The sequence below is a fragment of the Podarcis pityusensis genome (genome assembly GCF_964106645.2).
Source record: "Podarcis pityusensis genome assembly, chromosome: 16".
Taxonomy (NCBI): domain Eukaryota; kingdom Metazoa; phylum Chordata; class Lepidosauria; order Squamata; family Lacertidae; genus Podarcis; species Podarcis pityusensis.
This window is the reverse complement of record NC_138041.1, coordinates 14,917,102-14,935,536: the sequence shown is the minus strand read 5'-3', so window position 1 is coordinate 14,935,536 and position 18,435 is coordinate 14,917,102. Positions and strand designations below refer to the sequence as shown.

The window sequence follows — 18,435 nt, the reverse complement described above, 5'->3', positions numbered from 1 at the left end:
AGAGCAAAGCAAGGAGTGAGCTGCATGCCATGAGGCTTCGCCCAAAGGTCAGGCATAAAGCTAAACAGAGCATTGGGTGACTTGGCTGGAGATGAAACCTGATCGGTTTAGAAGCCTACACAACCCCTTAAGGATTGCAGACCCACAAGCCATGCCTGCCCGACCCATCTGACTTGGAGGGCAGATTCTTCTGCACAGGTGTGCAGAATCACATTTAAGCCCATTTTCTGTAACCCTAGGGTCAGCTTTAAGGCAGGTCCCCATCAAGATAGCAAATGGGCCACAAAATCTGCATCACAATTTTTTTACATTTCTCTCTATGGTTTGATCCTGGAATTTGATTTTTTGTCTTCTAGGAACAAATAGAAACTGCATTCAAGGCCTCCCTTACAGAGGGGTTGATCTCACACAATTATGTAACCACATGGCTGCTGCAGCCAGGATTTGGCAGAACACTAGACAACCTGGGTAGCTTGGAGCAAACTGTCTCCATAGGAAAGTCTGGCCACACCTGTGCAGATTCCCATTTAAGAGCAAAGTGTGGATTCCAGGACACTTATGGGTGTTTTATCTCCTGTGCATTTTTAACCTGCTTGGGAGGTAAGCTACCTCTCAACTCCTGTGCTTGGGTGGAAGACACCCCCCACCAATACGACAGCAACGGCTCCCCAGCTCAGCTCCCTGGGTTTGTTTCTTCCCCATATCCCAACAAAGTTTCTTTCCAGGATTATATTAAAGTACACAATGGGAAGAGGAAGTGGTTTACGATACTCCCATTTGCAACTCAGAATTGACAAGAGAGCAGCCATCTAGTTATGAAATAGGAGTGTCTTGCAGTTGGCTTAATACCACCTTAAGCCACCTAAATAAATGTTAAATATGCCAGTGCTTTTCTCCTAATTGATATTCTGACCCTCATATGCAGACTGGAAACAGGGTGGGGAGATCTTTATATTCATGGGGGAACAGTAGCGGCAAGTGTACAGCCAAACAGCTTTGCCAGTTCTTAACCAAGATGTCTCTTTCCAAGTAAAGTCTGGGGGTGGGGGGCAGTGGGAGAGAAAGGAGGAACACAGCATCCCAACAGTGAACAAAAATGGTGGGCATGCATCACCATTTTTAGCATCCCTCGCAACTGGCTTTAACTGCCGTCTCTGTGCAGTGTAAATGCTGTTAAAACGGCTGATTAACCCGGGGACACCAGCATACTCCTTAAGCCTCAGAACAGAATGTTCTTGCTTGGAGCACTTTTGTATTCAGGTGACGCACAAAGACACCAACAGCAAATTGAATGGGTGGAAACGCTGCAGGAATCTGTTGTGGAGAGGACAGACTTCACACTCGCTGGAGCCACCAAAGCAGCAGTAGCAGAGGGGACTGCTCAAAAGGACCCCACTGCCTCAGATGCTACACACACACACACCAGCCACTGGCAGGCATTAATGAGCTAGCCAGAAGGCCTCAAGCCTGTCCAAAGTTGTAACTGTTTTAGAGGAAGTGAAATCCGTAAAAGGAGAGGGAAACCACGCCAACACATTCAGGCAGATCAAGGAGATTTGTAATTTCAAAGATGAAATTGACTGGACTGTCCACATGCTTCTACTAGTGGACAAGAACAGCAACTGGCAAGAGTGGGAGTTGACAGTGGATGAGGGCCATTTGGTACAACTTTTCCAAGCAGAAGTGACTCACTGATAACTCCCAGTAGCATACAGGGGAAGAGTCCTCTGGCTCAGTAGAGTATTCTCAGGACACATCTAGCTGATGTTGTAGAACTTGGCCCCCACCTACTGGCAGCAGCAAACACCCGAAACAGAATCCTCTGCTCCCCCCACCCTTTAAAGGAAAGGGATGCACAACAAGAACTATTTTAAAAGCTGCATTTAATTGGAACCTCCCTTTCACTGCTCTTTTATTCTTACACAAAAAGCAATTAAGAAAATGGTTACAGGAGATCGAATGAAGCATTTGTACACACATCATTGTCAACAAAAATCATTCAATCTAGGGGTGGGTCCACCCCAAACCACAAAACACTCAAGGCATGTAACAAGAAAAGAAAGGAGTTTCTAGGCAGATGGACAATATCAAAATGGGGCTTCAAAAGAGATGAAGATGCCCTCTCAATTGTGACTTCATCTTAACTACTCAACGGGAGGAGGGGAGAGGGCCTTAAAGCCCCCACTCCCAGTTTCAGAGGAAGGCCCACCCTGTGAAGTCTGCCTTTCCTTTGCTATGGAGAAAAGGGGAGAAAACTGGCACTCCCCATATCAACTGCAGTGCATGCGATGTCCAGCTTCAGAGAAAGAAATCTACGGAAATAATCCATTTGCTTCTTTAACTCTACTGACAAGACTTTTCCGTGATGGGAGATACATGTGGCCATGGAAAACTTGTGTCTCTTAGATGAGGTTAAAGATCTAATTCTGTAAGAAGAACTTAAAATGAACAAAAACCACTGTCCCACCCCAGAGGGCAAGGCAGGCAGAGCTGCATCTAAACACAGAAGGGGCCTTGCCACCGTTGCTACCACCATGGCTAGACCTGGCAGTTTCACAGGACTTTCCCAAACTTTAGGATGGTGGTGCAGACCTCACTTTGTGGGATGGGGGGAAGAGACTCAGCACTAGTGTCCTGATGGGCAAGTTCTGCTACTGAAGTACACCAGTCAGTCATCAAAAAAGGATTCTGACAAGAGTCACACACCTCTCTAAGTACAGAGTAAGGAGGGGGAAGAGGAACACACACTCCTCATGTGCTCCTGGCTGGGTTTCAGAAGTCTCCCCTCCAGCTCCTGGCTCCAGATTGGCAAGAAAAAACTGTATAGAAAAACCATTCTTCAGTTCTGTGGTGGGGGTGGTGGGGGAGCAGGGGGCATGCCAAACGGTGGCAAGGCTGGCACTCCAACCCCCATCATGGTGACAAAATTAGTAGGGTCCATGGGAGGCGGAGGAGGGGGAGGGGCGTACATCATGCCCGCGGAGCCAGGCGGCGGGGGCGGGGGAGGAGGCGGGGCCCCGGGCGGAAGCGGAGGCTGGACCCCTGGAGGCAAAGGCACCATGGAGGGGCTGCCTTGCATCTGTGGGGCCCCCGTAGAAGTTGCCACCGCCGCCGCTCCCTGCTGCTGCTGCCATGGAGGGATGGCCCCGGTGCCAGCGCTCGTGGTGGTGGTGGTCGTCGTATCTAGGATTTAAAACACCAAGTGGTCACCCCAAGAGCTCGGAGCCAAGCTGCTCCCCCCCCGCCCCGCATCAAGCAGGGAAATGGCCGGTCCGACCTTCTCCAAATAGGAAAAAGACCCAGCCCATCAATAATCAACCCATAGCTAGGATACTGCTCCAATCCCCACTGACCAAGGTGATTCCCTCCTGATTTAAGATATGCCAGCTTTTCTGCCAACTTTCCCCCCAAAATTTGGCCAAGGCAAGGAGAAGTCAGGCCCTGGAGGGAGAGGGGTGGACAACTGAGGAACCTCCTGAGGAGCCAAGCTCAGATAAACATGTAGCTGCAAATCAAGGGGGAAAGAGGCTTCTTGCAGGTGCTGAAGGCCAGGCTAGAGGTCAACAACTTCCCCCAAGTGCAAGCAAGGCACAGGAAGAGAGAGGGAAGAACTGGCCGGTGGCCACCAACCCACGTTTAGCTTGCCCAGAGGCAGGTCACAGAGGTGCAAAATTAAAAGAAGTGCTCTTACTCACTTTGCTGCCATGGCAAGGGAGTACTGCTGCTGGGAGGCGGGGGTGGAGGCTGCTGCTGCTGCTGCCATGGGGGAAGAGGACCAGAGGGAGGCGGGGGAGGCTGACCACTGGGTGGAGGGGGCGGAGGGGGCATCATACCCATCGGAGGCGGCATCATACCTGCAAGGTCAGAGCCAGAACAACAGTTAAGTAGAACCGGGTAACACCCACACACATGCTTTGTGTGCCCCCACCTCAATTTGAAAAAGAAACAAACAGGTTGCTCACCTTTTCCTTGGAGGCGATAGACCCCAGAGCCCACTGGCGCATTGCCCAGGTACTGATCTTAAGGGAATGAGAGACCATAGCTTTAGCAACAGTTGGAATTGATGACCTCCACCAGCCCAGGTCATCATGACAAAGTCAGCCACCAGCAAAAATAAACGAGACTGGGCTATGGAAGGGCAAGGCTCATCAGCCCATGAGGCTGTACTGAGGTTGACCCTACCCATTCCCAAGATCGCCAAGGCTCACCCCCCCTCTTCAGTAGGCTCCCCGTGGTGTTCTGGATTGTACTTACCCATGTGATGGGGCCCAGGGGGACCGTGAGGATGTGGTCCCTGGTTCATTGGTGGGTTGTGAGGCTGCATCCAAGGTGGAGGACCGTTGGGGTTGTGCTGCATTGGGTGACCCCCATGTCCTCCCATATTTGACATGTGGTGGGGGAAATTGTGAGGGCCACCAGGCCCTCCAGGTCCCCCTCCTCCTCCTCCACCGCCTCCACCTCCGCCACCACCATGCATGCCATGGAAGGGCCTGTTTTCAGAAGGACCAGAGTTCATCCATGGCGGGCGGTTCTAGGAGAGAGATGGAAACGAGCAGTTATTCCAATGAGGTAAGAACAAGCGAGGAAGATCACAGGCCATGTACACTCTGCACTAGAAGTGAATTGCCCATCGGTCAGTGCAAAGTATCAAAATCCTAACCCCTGTCCAAGGGGAATATCTGCTCACCCCTCACCACAGGATTATGAAATTTCAGCAAGCAGTGCTCAAGTGTTTTAAAACTTACCTTTGCAGCCATGCCAAAATTAACGACACCCTCACCCGTCCAAGGATGTTACACTTTTTACTTCCACATAACACAAACAGTCTTCCTGGACCACAACAAACTCTTCTGATGTCCTGCCAGCCACACTGGCTCAATTCAATCCTATTATTCCTTTTCGAAAGACTTGAAGAATCTACTCCCGTGACTTCCAATCTGCCCTCACCAAGACCTTCTACCTAGAGAAGCCCATGACTACTCACAGGAGGTGGCTGGTTGTTTCCTGGCCCCGAAGGTCTTGGACCACTTGGCAGTGGTGGATTGGAAGGTCCCGAAGATGATCCCACCGATGCTGGGACAGGAGCTTCTCCCAACTCAGCCATCAAAGACAGGTATTCCTTGTCCATGCGTGCTTTATCCTGGGCTGACTGGGGGTCTCCAGGCCTGGAAGGAGAAAGACAGTTACTGGAGGCTCTGTGCCAGACAGAAGCCAAGATTCCAACTGCAATATCAAAAACACCCAAGTCCTGAGTTGGACAGTAATCCTCCCCTCCTGGCCAATTATGGGTATCTTCACTTCTACCAGAAGCTATTTAAGGCACCCATAGAATTGTAGAGTTGGAAGAGACCACAAGGGTCATCTAATTCAACCCCCTGCACTGCAGTAATCTTTTTGCTCAACATGGGGATTGAACCCACGGCCCTGAGATTAAGAGTCTCATGCTCTACCGAGTGAGCTATTCCAGGGATAAAACACCCACATTAAATCTTCACACTTCAGAGGAAGCAGATGCTCACACCTTGTCACAGGCATGATGCCCTGCTCCTTGCTCTGGAGCACAAGCAGTGCAATTTTCAGGCCTTCCCAGCTGAGGCTTACCGGGCAAATTTGCAATCTGATGCAATGTGGCCAGCTCCTCCACACTTGGTACACACAGTGGTGTTGGTGATGCTGCGAGTCTCAGTGTTTTGCCATGGACGCAGAATTCTGAAGTGGGACAGTAATAAGAAAAGATTGGTAACTGACTCGAGTTCCTTTCCAGTGGGTGAAATTGGGCACTGACCAATACGCACCTATTGTCATCTTCACGCAGTGTCCCATTGAGGCGGGCCAGTTCCCGCAGCTGCATCTTGCGCAGATCATTCTGGTCCTCTGGAGTTTCAATGCCTTGCTTCAGAATGTTACGGATCTAGTAGAGGAGAGGAGTGCATGTTGCTCTATCATTAAGATTGGATCACTGGTCGGATTGGATTACTATGGTCCTTCCAGGGGGCATGCAGGAAACTTCCAAAACACCCACCAATGCATGAGACAGGGAGGATCACACAGTGTTTTGTTGCTTGGCCCTCTGTGTCCTTTACCTGTTCCACTGCCTTCTTCACATTCTCCATGGTGTTAGCTGTGACCAAAGCATGAAGTGGCTCATCCTCACCAGGCAGCATCTGGCCATCTTTCCGGCCCACCTTCCCTTCTTTCACAGACCCTTTGCCTCTGATCATAATCTTAGCATTGCACTCCTTCTCAATGTTCTTCAATGTGTTCCCTCTAGAATGGGGAGAACCCAAATCCAAGAGTTGAAATCAACAGCCAACACTCTGAGTGTCTTCAAAAGAGAAAAGGCACTCCCACCACTAACAGCTTCAGAAACAAACAAACAACTAGGAGGCTATCTTGCAATCTTGAAGGCAGGGGGAATAAATTTCAGTGATAAGGAAACAACATAGCTAAAGGAACCTAATCCTATTGCTACTGTACAAGGTTTACAAAACAGGTTCCAAGGATCAGCCTTGCCTCATAATTAAAGTCTTAATCATTCAGAAAATATTGTGGGGAGAAGCAGAAAATTTACAGTATGCTTGCTGAATTTACTAAGGCTCAACAGTGACACATTAAACTAGACATTTTATCTGATCAGAGGAAAAACTTCACGAGCTAAAGCAATTCTCACATATCCAACATTCTACATCACCACCTCTTGACATCAAGACCATTTCCCAAAACCTTCCAGTGATTCTGGATTTGTCACTTCTCAACTCTTAATTATCCACCCTCCATGGAAGAAACACATGCTCTTACCTGGGTCCAATCAGAAGCCCAACGAAGTTAATCTCAGGATATTCATCCTGTGGGATCATCACCTTATCACTCACTCGAGTTGCTGGAGGTCTGCGAAGAATTACACAGCAAGTGTCATGCGTGGTTGTCCCCAACAACAAACCCCTGCCAAGCTCAAACTGACAACCCTTGAAAACAATTCAAAACAAAGAGGCCCTGGGATAGCACCAGTTGAGAGGCCATAATCAGTTCATTTATTTTATTAAAAATGCTATTACTACTTGTTTTTTAAAAAACCTCAAAGTGGTTATTGAGCAAATGATTCTACAGTGGCTGCTAATTTTGATAAAATACAAACCAGACCACCTAAGATTTTCAGACACCCTGTTGACAGTGCCCCCACCTTTCAGGATCTGGTGAGTGAGAATGCAGAGCAGGGTCTCCTCAGCTGCACTGCCTCACCTTCTGAGCTCTCCTCTTTGTTAATTTGTCAGATATCCAGATGTGTTTAGGTGACTGCCGAAGACCTTTCAATTCTTTATTTTAACGGTATTTGACTGACTATAATGTCATTTGCTGAGTCTTCTTAAGAAATATCTTTTACTCAGTTTTGATTTATGTGAAATGCTGCTAAGCAAGCTCAAAGTGACTGTGAGGCAAGCTAGATCCATTTCAAGTAATAGGCTGGGCAAGAAAGAAGCTACCCCTAACCCCAAACTTGTCTTTCTCCCCCAGTTTACTTGTAATCAGCTGGTGGCTTGAAGTCTGGGTTGAGCGCCACCATCTCTGTTATCAGGTTGTGCCTCTCCTCTTCCAGTTTCTTGCGTGTACGGAATTCACGGGTGTTCAAACGCTTCCCCTCGCTATTGTAAATCGGTTCAGGGGAAGGAGACCTGCAGAGGAACAATCTCCAGTTATTTCTCATGCAACTGAACCCTTGAGGCTATTTATTAAGTACAGGCTTCCCCTCAACTCTAGCACAATTTAGAAAAATAAAATGAAATAAGAGACCACAGGAAAGGAAGGTGTAAACTCACTCATGCCCATTAATGCCTCATGGACAAGGCGGCTGTAGCAAACCACTGCCTGCTACCAGGAAGAAAAAAACTGGGGTATTTTATTGGGTAAGGAGGGGTGCAGAAAAGGGAGTGGGGTCACACACAGCCATGACAACAGCTCTGCCATGAGTGTGCCTGTTGTTAAAAAAGGGGAGGGGGGCAGGGAAGATGGAGAAAGTTGATTCACACAAAGAACAAACTTTCCAACTTCATTATTCCATGGAGGCAAACAATTAGAAAGAACCCTGGTGCAGGAGGTAAATCAATAAAGAATTATTCATGTTAACCCTGGACTTTTTAACATCAGAAAAGTAACAAGACAGGTTAAGCTTCTATCAAACCCTTTCTGGCAATACAAATTATGTCTATTTCACTGGCACCACGTGGACGGGTCAAGGCTTCTGTCCTGGCTTTACCTCCATTTTGCTGGCTGCATCAAGGCCGACTGAACCTGTTTACTGTGTTTAAGAGTTAGAGAACTGGGGTGGGTACAAGTTCAACAAGCCCACCCTTCTCATGCCACAGTCTGGGCCTGTAAACCGCTAGAGACAGACCTGCTTTCTCCATGTAGTTTAGATGCCCAGAGGTTCTAACAAATAAAAATGTTATAACTAAAATTAAAGAGAGTCAGTTTGATTTATCACAGCTGCGCTTGCGGTAAAAAAGCCACACTCTTAGAATTCTGCTTAAGTTTATGGATCTTTTTCCAAACATATTGAAATAAAAATTTAGAGTTAGCTGCAAGAAGGGAAGAGATATTGGTCATGTTATCAAAAAAATACATCCTTGAAGTAATCAGAAACCTAAACCTTGGGATTTTAGTTAGACAATCTTTCTTTCTAGTTGGTTAAAGGATTGATTAGAGCCAGTTGATCCCAATGTCTTCTCAGCCTGAAGTGAATCATCAACACAAGAATATGAAATAAAAAGGTCAGATTTTGTAAGGAGTGATCACATCTAAATTACACCTCCGTTTCTAGGACCTGAGAAGGCTTAACAGTCCCAAAGCAATGTGAACAATTTTATCTCCCCCAGTCAGCATTCACTAATAAGTTTAAAATAAACCCATTCACTAGCTGAGTAGATCCTTTTAAACACAAAGACATGGGTAATTAATAAATTGATGGTTCCAAGATTAAACCTTCAGGAAAAGTTTAACGCTGAATGTATCTAATAGCTTCATGCCTTTAGTAAGAGCTGTCTTTCTGCAAGCAAGTGAGGTAATTCACTTTTACTATATGTTAATGGCATCATGTATTTTAGCCAGTATGGTCTCAGTTCAAGAACATCTTATGTATACATGACAGTAACTGCAGCCCCCACTCCCACCCCACATTCTGTATTAACCTTCTGTTACATTAAGACCCAACACCTCATGTTACTCTTCTAAAGCACAAAAATAAGGCATATAAATCTGCTCCCACCAAGAATGAGTTCACCTGTCAAGTTTAACCCAAAGCCCATTATGGGAGTCCAAAAGGTATTCCTCAACTGTACTTTTAAAACTAAAATAGGCAATATCAGGCCCCAAGAACTAGAGCTGAAAGCTCTTTTCTTTTGCAAGGCATCCAAAACTACTAGCAGCCTCACCATGTTTATTTACGGTCCCAAATAACTGTTTCAGTTGGGCCAAATTTAAGGGGAAAGTGTATTCCACTTCAAGAACAAGAATTAGTTTACAAGTTGTGCAACATGCTATAACACAACAATTTCCTGATTATACCTTCTGATAAAGAAATTAATGTTTACAAGCCAATTTAAAAACGAATCAAACACAGAAGTTATTTTGTTGGATGACACTGAAAGCCCAACAAAACCACAGGTGTCCAATTCGGCATACTGCAGGTGCAGTACTGCTTGGGCCCCAAATCCCAAGATATTGGCCAATGCTGTGTAGTAGCTGCTACCAAAGAAATTGGTTAGTACCCATCTGGTTTAAAAACCATGCTCAGCCACCACTTGTAAAGTACTGTAAAATCAGCTGTCAGAAAAAGTTTCCAGGCTGCTCAGACTCAGTGACTGTGCTGAGGATTCCTCAGTGTGAACCTGCGAGAAAAACCTCTGGACACTTGCCCAAGACCAGCACTGAACAGGTTAAAATTAGTTGGCCACCATGTATGTATCTTTTTCTTAGGTCGGGTTAAATAATTGCAAACTACAGACTTAGAAATCCTCAAGCAAGGATGGAACCTTTATCCCTTTCTGGTTTTACCTTCCCTAGCAAGTAAGATCTCAGCTACCATCTCTGACAAATTAGACCACTGAAGACATTTCATTAGGAAGAAATTGCATTGAACTGACATTATGATGCCACCAAAAAATTATTGAAAAAGGTAAAAAATGTTACTGTCAGCTGGTTAAAACTGTTTCCCAACCTGTCCTCAGGGTTAGGGGGGATGCCCAGGTCTCCTGTGCGCAGTTTACGAGTCAGGTCTTCTATCTGCAGTTGCACTGGAAGAAACCAGGTTAGGAAAGAAAAAAGGATGGAAAAAAGACAATGTTACCAAAAAACATCTCAAATCTCAACATCAAAGCATGAAGAACTGGAGAATTTGCAAGGGATGACTGATACTTCATCAATATAAAGATCAGGAGACCCTACAATGTTATTTCAGTCAAATATGTTCATCAGGATTCCAGAACAGTCCCTCATTATTTCTAGCAAGTATTCAAAAAACATTACACATCAGGAAGCAAAGCATTCATCTGAGAGTTAGCAAAAAATAAAATAAAATATCTAATCTTTGTGAATCTTATTTCCAGCCTACTGAAAGATAATCATCCCAACTTTCTATAATTGGCATTGGACAAAGACTTCTAGTAGGAAGCATGGCCATCACCAATGCTCACTTCTTTTAAAACATCAGAACCATCTTGCTTTGTTATGAATGCATTGGTCAATCTAAGATGGAACTTTGAAACTGCACAGATCATACCCGATTAGCAGACGTTGTCTCTTTCTTGAGATTCTGTCATATTGGCCATGCTTCTGCATGTATTATGTAACCCTTTGCTAACTAGCAAACACTAAACACTGAACTGCATAATTAAAGGAAAGCATGCTTTAATTTTTTGGTTATCCAATACTGCACAAAGACAACCGAACATCCAGTACTAACAGATGTCAAACATGTACCAGTCGATTTTTACACCCAGAATAAAAAAAATATTTACTCTGGTTCATCCAACATAGCACAAGGATTAGTATTTGCTCAACTAGTGAAGAGTATCAAAGGCAGAGCAGCAACTGGTTTGGGATTCAGAACCGAAGCCCCTTGTTGAAGCAGCTTTGTTCAAGTCTCCCAGACATCGGTCAGGCTATAATGGAGGAAATGGTTTGTAGACTACGAGCCAAATCACTACTAAGCAAAGGTACACCCACACCCATATTAATAAGAGACTCCTTATACATGTAACAGAACATAGAAGATGCAGATAATCCAGGCCTGACAAAACCTATCTCCAGGGCGCAGCAGGCCTGGTGAGAGAAGGCTACTCAACACCACACAACCCAGCTTCTCATGAATTGCTGAGATCTTAGAGGAGGCCTCTATTTCATGCTGAGCTTTGGAGGTGGAAAAGGGTTTCTGTATACAGGAGAGGGAGGGCTGCTCTCCATGTTGCACTGAGCTTTGGGAAAAACAAAAGCAGCCACTTCTGCTTGCTCCAAAGCCTAATATGATGAGACACCATCAATCCCTCTTTCCATAGGTCTCTGGCACACAAAGGGGGGGGGGGGCCAAGCACAAATAATGCTGGCTATGGAGCCATGTCAAATTGGGAGATTCCCCTGAAATAACTGAGAGTAACTTTGGAAGATGCTATAAAGAGCCAAAACACAAGCCAATGAATTGAAGCTGGATTTGAGTCAGTAAGCTGAAGCTGAATCCTCAAGAAGAAGCAGACCCATACTTTGGGGTCAGGTAAACTGCTGGATTGTCACTGGAGGTTCAGGTGGCCTTGGTGGCTAGGAATGCCTAATTCCAGCTTTGGCTGGTGCACAGCTATGACCCCTTTTAGGCTGAGATGAATTAACCACTGCACTCCATGCTCTAATAACTTCCAGACTGAATTATTGCAATGCACTCTACTGTGTCTGCCCCCTTAAAGATGACTAAGAAACTTCAACTGGTCCAAAATGCAGTGACCATATTGCTGGCTAGAGTTCCATTTAGAATGCACATAATCCCTCCCTTTAAAGAGCTGAATTGGTTGCCCAATTCAAGGTGCTCACATTAGCATTTTAAAGCCTTAAAGAGCTTTGGCCCCCAAATTCTGCAAGACCACCTCCTTCCCTAAAGATGCTCTCAGGTGTTGTGTTCAGCAAACGGAGGCCCTCTTGGTAGTTCCACCACCCTCAGAAGTTCAGACATGATGGCCCTGATGAGGTCGTTCTCTGTAGCAGCCCCTAAGTTGTGGAATTTCCTTCTCAGAGATGTATCTGGCACCTTCACTGTATATCTTTTGTCGTCCCCTGAAAATGCACCTCTTTACCCTGGCCTTTGACGCCCAAGATAAAATAATAGAATGAGCCCTAAATACATTTAACTGTAAACTATCTTAACTGATTTTAATATTGTATTTTTATATTATTGTGACATCCCTTAAAATTAAATCCAACAATGCCAGAAAATGCAACTAGCTGTTAGTTTCTCCAGCCACAATCTTACAAATGAGATATTAGGTGGTTGAGCTTTGTATATACATCAAAATATAATGCATTGCATGTGTGAGCCAAAACCAACAGAAAAATTGGTACTAAAAGATTTCCTTCATTATTTTAGGCATTGGCAAACCTTATCTAATCAATAATTGAAAAGATCTAGATTCTTCAGTTGATGTTAAACATGAAAACAAATGTGGGGCTGAAACACTATTGGACATTAAATATTATGTTATGGAGACATGAGAGAACTGAAGGAACAAATACGTTATTTACTGGTGATCACACAAGACATATTATGAACATCATTTGTGTGTCACCAAGGCTTCTCAATGTGGATTATAACTGAGAAAGCCTGCAGTCCTTAGCAAATACATTTCCAAGAATGCAGAAAACAGCCTAAGTTCATCAGCCAATTTTTCTCCTCCAGGCCAGGCAGTGTCTAGCTCTACTGTAGAATCTCTCTCAAACTTTGTTCCCACTTATTCATCTTAAGTAAGTAACATGAAAAACCTTCAACAAGCTCTAATCTCGTTACTTCTTCATGTTTGATCTCCTTGAAGTAAACATAATTTGAAAAGGTTCAAGCAAATCAATCACCTGTTGAAATCAATAGAGTTGACCACGGCGAAGTTCAGAACATGTTGGAACTTATTTCCAGAGCTTGTTCACAAGCAAAGCTTTGGTTTTTCAAAAATTGTTTTTCCTTTATTGAAATGCTGTAATACTACGTTTTTTTGACACTGGTATTTCATCTCTCACATTAATGGTATATTAATGGTATATTCTCTTTCACATAGAAGGAGCCTTCCTCACTCCCTTATTACAGATGTGCATGTACCTTTGTGATAGTATTTAGACTCAATAAAGGTCACACGTTCCTCTGCCTCTTTACCTAGTTTTGTTGTGGACTACAAGGCCCATTTTCACCATACCAGTTAGTTAAGCAAGTGGAGCACTCGTATCTTCGCATAGACTGAGAATTCTGACCCAATTCTATCCATTTACAGACAGAGCTGTTTGTTAGCAGAGTCTGACAGAGCTGCTCAATTACATATCAGAATTTATTTTTAATGCATTTCTAAACCAAATGGTTCAACAGCGGGCTGCTCTCTTTGATCATTTCAAGCCAACCATTCTTTCGCCCACATCGATTCTCTACCAGATCTGTAAGAACTATTAAATTAGTACCAAGTTACTGTTAATAAGAATATAAGGTAGGGATCAGGTAGTGTAGCTTGGTTAAGCAAAGCCTAGGTAGAGGTAAATTAAAAATAAAAAAACAACTTCAGAAATGTTAAGAAAACTGACTCTTGAGGAATGCAGTGCAGAGCACTAGGTAACAACCAGCTTTTCCAACTTGCATTAAGTGGCACACCTTTTCAATACAGAAACTTTGACCAACTCAAGAGAGAATATTCTGCACTGTATAAACATTGACTTAACCTTGAAAATTGTGCAAGCCTTTAGAGCAGTAAAGCAGCTCTCAGCAGTATTATGGATAGCTATACATTATATATCAAAATTCTCAGTGATTTATGCATAAGAAAGGAGTTAAAGCTTATTGTGCAATCCTAATGAGATGAACAGTTATTAAATGGCCTTATGTTCAGGGGAAAACCTTGGTTTATTGAGAAGGCAAGGACTGTACCATGTAATGTAACACCAGAGCACACTAGAATGATTTCAGTCGGAGTACTGATCAACAGTCACAAATAAACAGTCACACCACATTTCTCAATACAAATAATGCAAATAACATTCTCTGTTCCACATACAATACAGTATCATTTGTCACTCCCCAGTTTTCACAGTTAACAGTTCCAACATCATGATTCCCACAGAACCAAACAGTGTCTCTTTCCCAGCAATTGTGTACGTGAGTACAGATCCACAAACTAACCTAGCGAAGCCCACTCATCAAAAACCAGAAGTTAGGGGGCTCTCCCTGCTTTTGAGTGGCATCAACCATCTTCACCACCTTGGAATATCAATTTTAGCTTTAAAGAATTAGCATAGCAACATAAGAGAAAGTCAGAAGGGAACCATGGTTATGTTAGTTTACAATATTCCACTGCAAAAGAGGTACTTGCTTCCAACAATACAGCTTGAAAAGGGACTCTTAGTGTTCTCTGTTAGCAGGGAGTCTGTGAAGCTAATAAGAGACCCTCCTGATTAGATTTTAATGGCCAATTAAGTAAATGTCAGCAAGTTTCATTCCCCAGCACCTCAAAGGACTTTAGCTTTTCTACTGTGCCTGTGGAGGACACGCTTTCACCCAAACAGTACAAGGAGCTAGGATGGCGCACAATTCACTCTGAGCAGAGACATGAATATTCATCTATTTTAAGAAATGAAAACAAGGCTGGAACAACTTGAGCCCTTAAAAGCACAATTTTTAAATGCCTCAGACGCACACAACCAAAAATAGTGTCTGGATCAGTACTGACATGAACAAATGAAAACAGGAAAAGAACGAGTATTTACCTATATAAGCTCTCTCTTGTTCACGGGTAAGCCCAGGAGGGATAACTGTGGGCATTCCAGGGATGACAGTCTTCTGGTCCATGGTATCTTGGTTCCATCTGCTCCTCTTCCTCTTTTTATTGGGAAAATCTGCAGACAGATAGGTTTCTTTAAAGGAATAGTTAATATGTGTCAAAGTTCAATTTGGCTTTAAGATAGCCTTAGTTAGCATTGTTCAAGTTCCCCACCATGGCATATTATTATTATTATTACCCCACCCTTTACTATCAGGTCCCAGGGTGGGTTACAGCAATTTAAAATTCAATATTAAAAACAATTTTAACAGAACAAATTAGTCCTGTGAGTATAGGGTGGTATACAAATTTTATTATTCTTATTATTAATAATAATAATAATAATAATAAGTAGTAGAAGTCGTGGAAAGAGTGACAAGGTCCTGAAAGCATATCACAAGTGCCCACAGCGTAACAAAACCATCTCTATTCTTTCAATGATCAAGCTCCCACACAGATAAAATGGACAATGGGGTCTCTTGCAATCTGGGAGCCAACTCTTTAGTTCCTTTGGATTTCAAAGTCATTTCAGTTTAGGCATGCTGTGTCTCTTGAGCAAGCCTTTTCTTCTTTTTATAACTTGGCTAATGCCTGTGGCTTTTAGGTGAGCATGCAGTTAATTAATCTTACTTAAAGACTCCAAAAAGAAAGCAAGAATTGCATGCCCTTTCAACATTAATACACAATTCAAAGTCAAACTGCGAAGTACAGTAATATATTCTCAGAGATGAAACTGTTGCGAAGGTAAGAAAAAATTATTGGTAAGATAGTTCAAAAAGGGATACAGAAACACCACACAAAGTAGCCTTGCACCCCAGATTATGGACACAATGCTACTACAGTACTATTTAGTTCTAGATCAGCAAACATTTGGAACATGAGCGCCTACTACTTATTTCTCCACATACCCTGGTACATATCTCAAATAATCTGCTTAATTATTAAACAGTATTTGCACCAAATGAAGCACTGCAAAATTACATGAATGACAGTTCCTTCAGATGTGTAACATTTTCCACAGAATTACAATCTACTTACAAGACTTTTTGTCTTATTCCAAAATTTTGAAAATGATTTTTCCTGGAGAACATTAAAATCAGGGTAAAATTAACTGCCCTTAAAAATGATATGAGTTAGAAAAACAGAAGCTTTATTACGCAATTCTTTAACAGTCCTACAAATAGGCTGCATTTTGTCCATCCTTATCCACAGGGAAACGTCAGCTATTTCAAAGGCACCAACACACCAGATTACACAGCTCCCTTAAACCCTGTCCACTGTTTAACTAGAAACCTCTCTCAAACCATAACAAGCACATTATATTTGTTTTTATAACACACTGATTCTTCTCCCCCACCCCCCATTTTAACCTCACAACAATCCTGAGAGGTAGGTTGATCAGTCCAAGGCCACCCAGTGAGCTTGGAAATTTGAAACTTGGGTGTTCCCAGTCCTATTATTATTAACAGTAATAAAGCCACACCAGCATTTTATTATTCGTTCCTCTTTCATTCAATCCACTCCAACAATCCTTCTCTAGCTCCCTGTGTTTAATGTCACGCTTACTAGAATCATGTTTGTAAACATAACACGAAGGAAATGAGATGAAGGGGAGTTCAAAATCCCTCTATCTGGCTTCAACGGTGACATCTGGTTAAGTTCTCTGATGTGCAGCTAGCTCTTTATGAGTTAAACTTGGTTTCTTTTTCTTGTAAATTGAGTTATTACATTTGACCAGAAACCCTAACCTATGCTTGTAACAGGAACATGAAAATCCCTAAAATAAGGAGCACTGAAACTACCATTAGAAGCTGCAGAGGAACCACGTGGCAATCCTACCCCGAAGGGCCACGTCGCCTGTTTTACACACAGCGCGGTGTGGCGGCTCAGGAGAGTGTCTTTTTGGAGACCGGCGATCAGCCTCTGGGCCCCGCTCCTCCTCGGGAGCGATCTCGGGACAGTCACTTTCTCACACCCCTCTAGCCAAACCTCGCAGGGTTGCTGTGATGGCAAAGGATGCCTCTCGAGCCAGTCTCTCCCCCTGTGCGTTTGACCTGCTTCGCGGGGCTATAGCATGGAGACAGGGGAGGAAGTATCCTCCACTCCATTCTCAACCTAGCCTACTTCAAAGAGAAAGAGGGCCTCTTGGACAGCGAGGCATTCATACAAACAGCAATCAATTAATAGTAATAAAACGTTAGGCGGCGCTGGCGGCCGCCTGCCATTCCTCCCTCCGACTTGCCTTGGTTCCCGGCCCCGGCCTGTCCGCCCTCGTCCTGCTGCTGGAGGTGGTGGAGGTGCTGCGGGCCTTGCGGCGGGGGCTGCTGCTGCTCCAGGCCCAGCGGAGGCTGCGGCGGGGGCGAAGGGAAGCGGTACTGGCTATACTGGGCCTGTTGAGCCTGCTGCTGCTGCTGGGCCGGCGGTGGCGGCGGCGGGGGCTGCTGCTGCTGGGGAGGCGGCTGGGGCTGCTGCGGTGGTGGTGGCGGCGGCGGAGGAGGCGGCGGCGGTGGCGGCGGGAGGGCGGCGAAGGGGAAGGCGGCGGCCGCCATGAGGCTGGGGATGGCGGGCTGAGGCTGGGCCTGCGCGGGGCCCGGCGGTGGCGGTGGAGGCGGGGGCCCTTGCATGACCAGGCCCGGCGGAGGCAGCGGGTAGCCGGCCTTGCCCGGCGGCGGGGGCGGGTGGAGCTTCCCCAGCGGCGTCGCGTTCGCTCCAGTCGCCATAGACGGAGAGACACACGCAATGGCGCCCGCCGCGATTTCGCGAACCTTCCACGCCAAAGTCTCCCCTCACAAAGGCGGGAGGCGGCGATTGGTCGCAGGACCCGTCCTTCGCGCTCCCGTGCACCACCCCGTTGGGCAAGGTTCGTGTCGCTCAGCCCGCGCCGTGAGGCGATTGGAAGAAGGGCGCGTTCGCGGGAAAGGGATTGGCAGGAAGGCAACGGAAAGGCAGGTCTGAAGTGGATTGGATGTGTCGGTTGTCGCTCAGCTATAAACCGCGCCGCCGTGGTCATGGATTGGCTGTGAAGCACGGTGGGCGGGAAACGTAGCTGAAAAGTGTGAGACTCGAAACTGCGAGGAACTCTGATTGGTTGTACTTGAACACCCCCCCCCCAGCCTCTCGGGTTACTACGCTTTCTGCGTTTGCGGGAAGGACGTTAAGAAGGGATGACGTCAAGGAGCTCGTTATCTGTCATTGGATAACAGTTTAAGGTGGCCGGGGTGGGGTGAACCTTCGGTTCAGAGAGTTTATTAGCAAGGACCTGAAATGGCTCACTTGTCTAGCGCAGAGGCTTTTCGGAAAAGCAGGAGTTTGAGCCTGCGGGGTCCTCAAAGGATTCTGGGAGGCTCGCCTTTTAAGTCAAGGCCAAAGATAGAGGCCCATTTCAGTTCAAGGGCCA

At 45.2% G+C, this 18,435-nt stretch overlaps 1 protein-coding gene across 6 annotated transcripts; it reads right to left on the bottom strand.

Moving 5' to 3' along the window:
- Positions 1-1,866: 1,866 nt before the first annotated feature.
- On the bottom strand, positions 1,867-17,823 carry SF1 (splicing factor 1). 6 transcript variants are annotated; one of them, XM_080984419.1, is made up of 13 exons: positions 17,281-17,823; positions 14,986-15,132; positions 10,211-10,286; positions 7,518-7,670; positions 6,799-6,888; positions 6,084-6,267; positions 5,796-5,911; positions 5,602-5,709; positions 4,985-5,165; positions 4,255-4,531; positions 3,963-4,019; positions 3,692-3,854; positions 1,867-3,183 (listed from the first exon to the last, which is right to left on the bottom strand). In XM_080984419.1, the coding sequence occupies exons 1-13, from the start codon at positions 17,756-17,758 to the stop codon at positions 2,928-2,930; spliced, it is 2,286 nt and encodes a 761-aa protein (XP_080840545.1). In that variant the 5' UTR covers positions 17,759-17,823; the 3' UTR covers positions 1,867-2,927. The 6 variants fall into 6 exon arrangements, with proteins under 6 accessions (XP_080840545.1, XP_080840543.1, XP_080840546.1 ...); XM_080984417.1 differs by having other exon boundaries at positions 3,696-3,854; XM_080984420.1 differs by having other exon boundaries at positions 3,696-3,854; positions 3,963-4,014.
- Between the last annotated feature and the right edge of the window lie 612 nt (positions 17,824-18,435).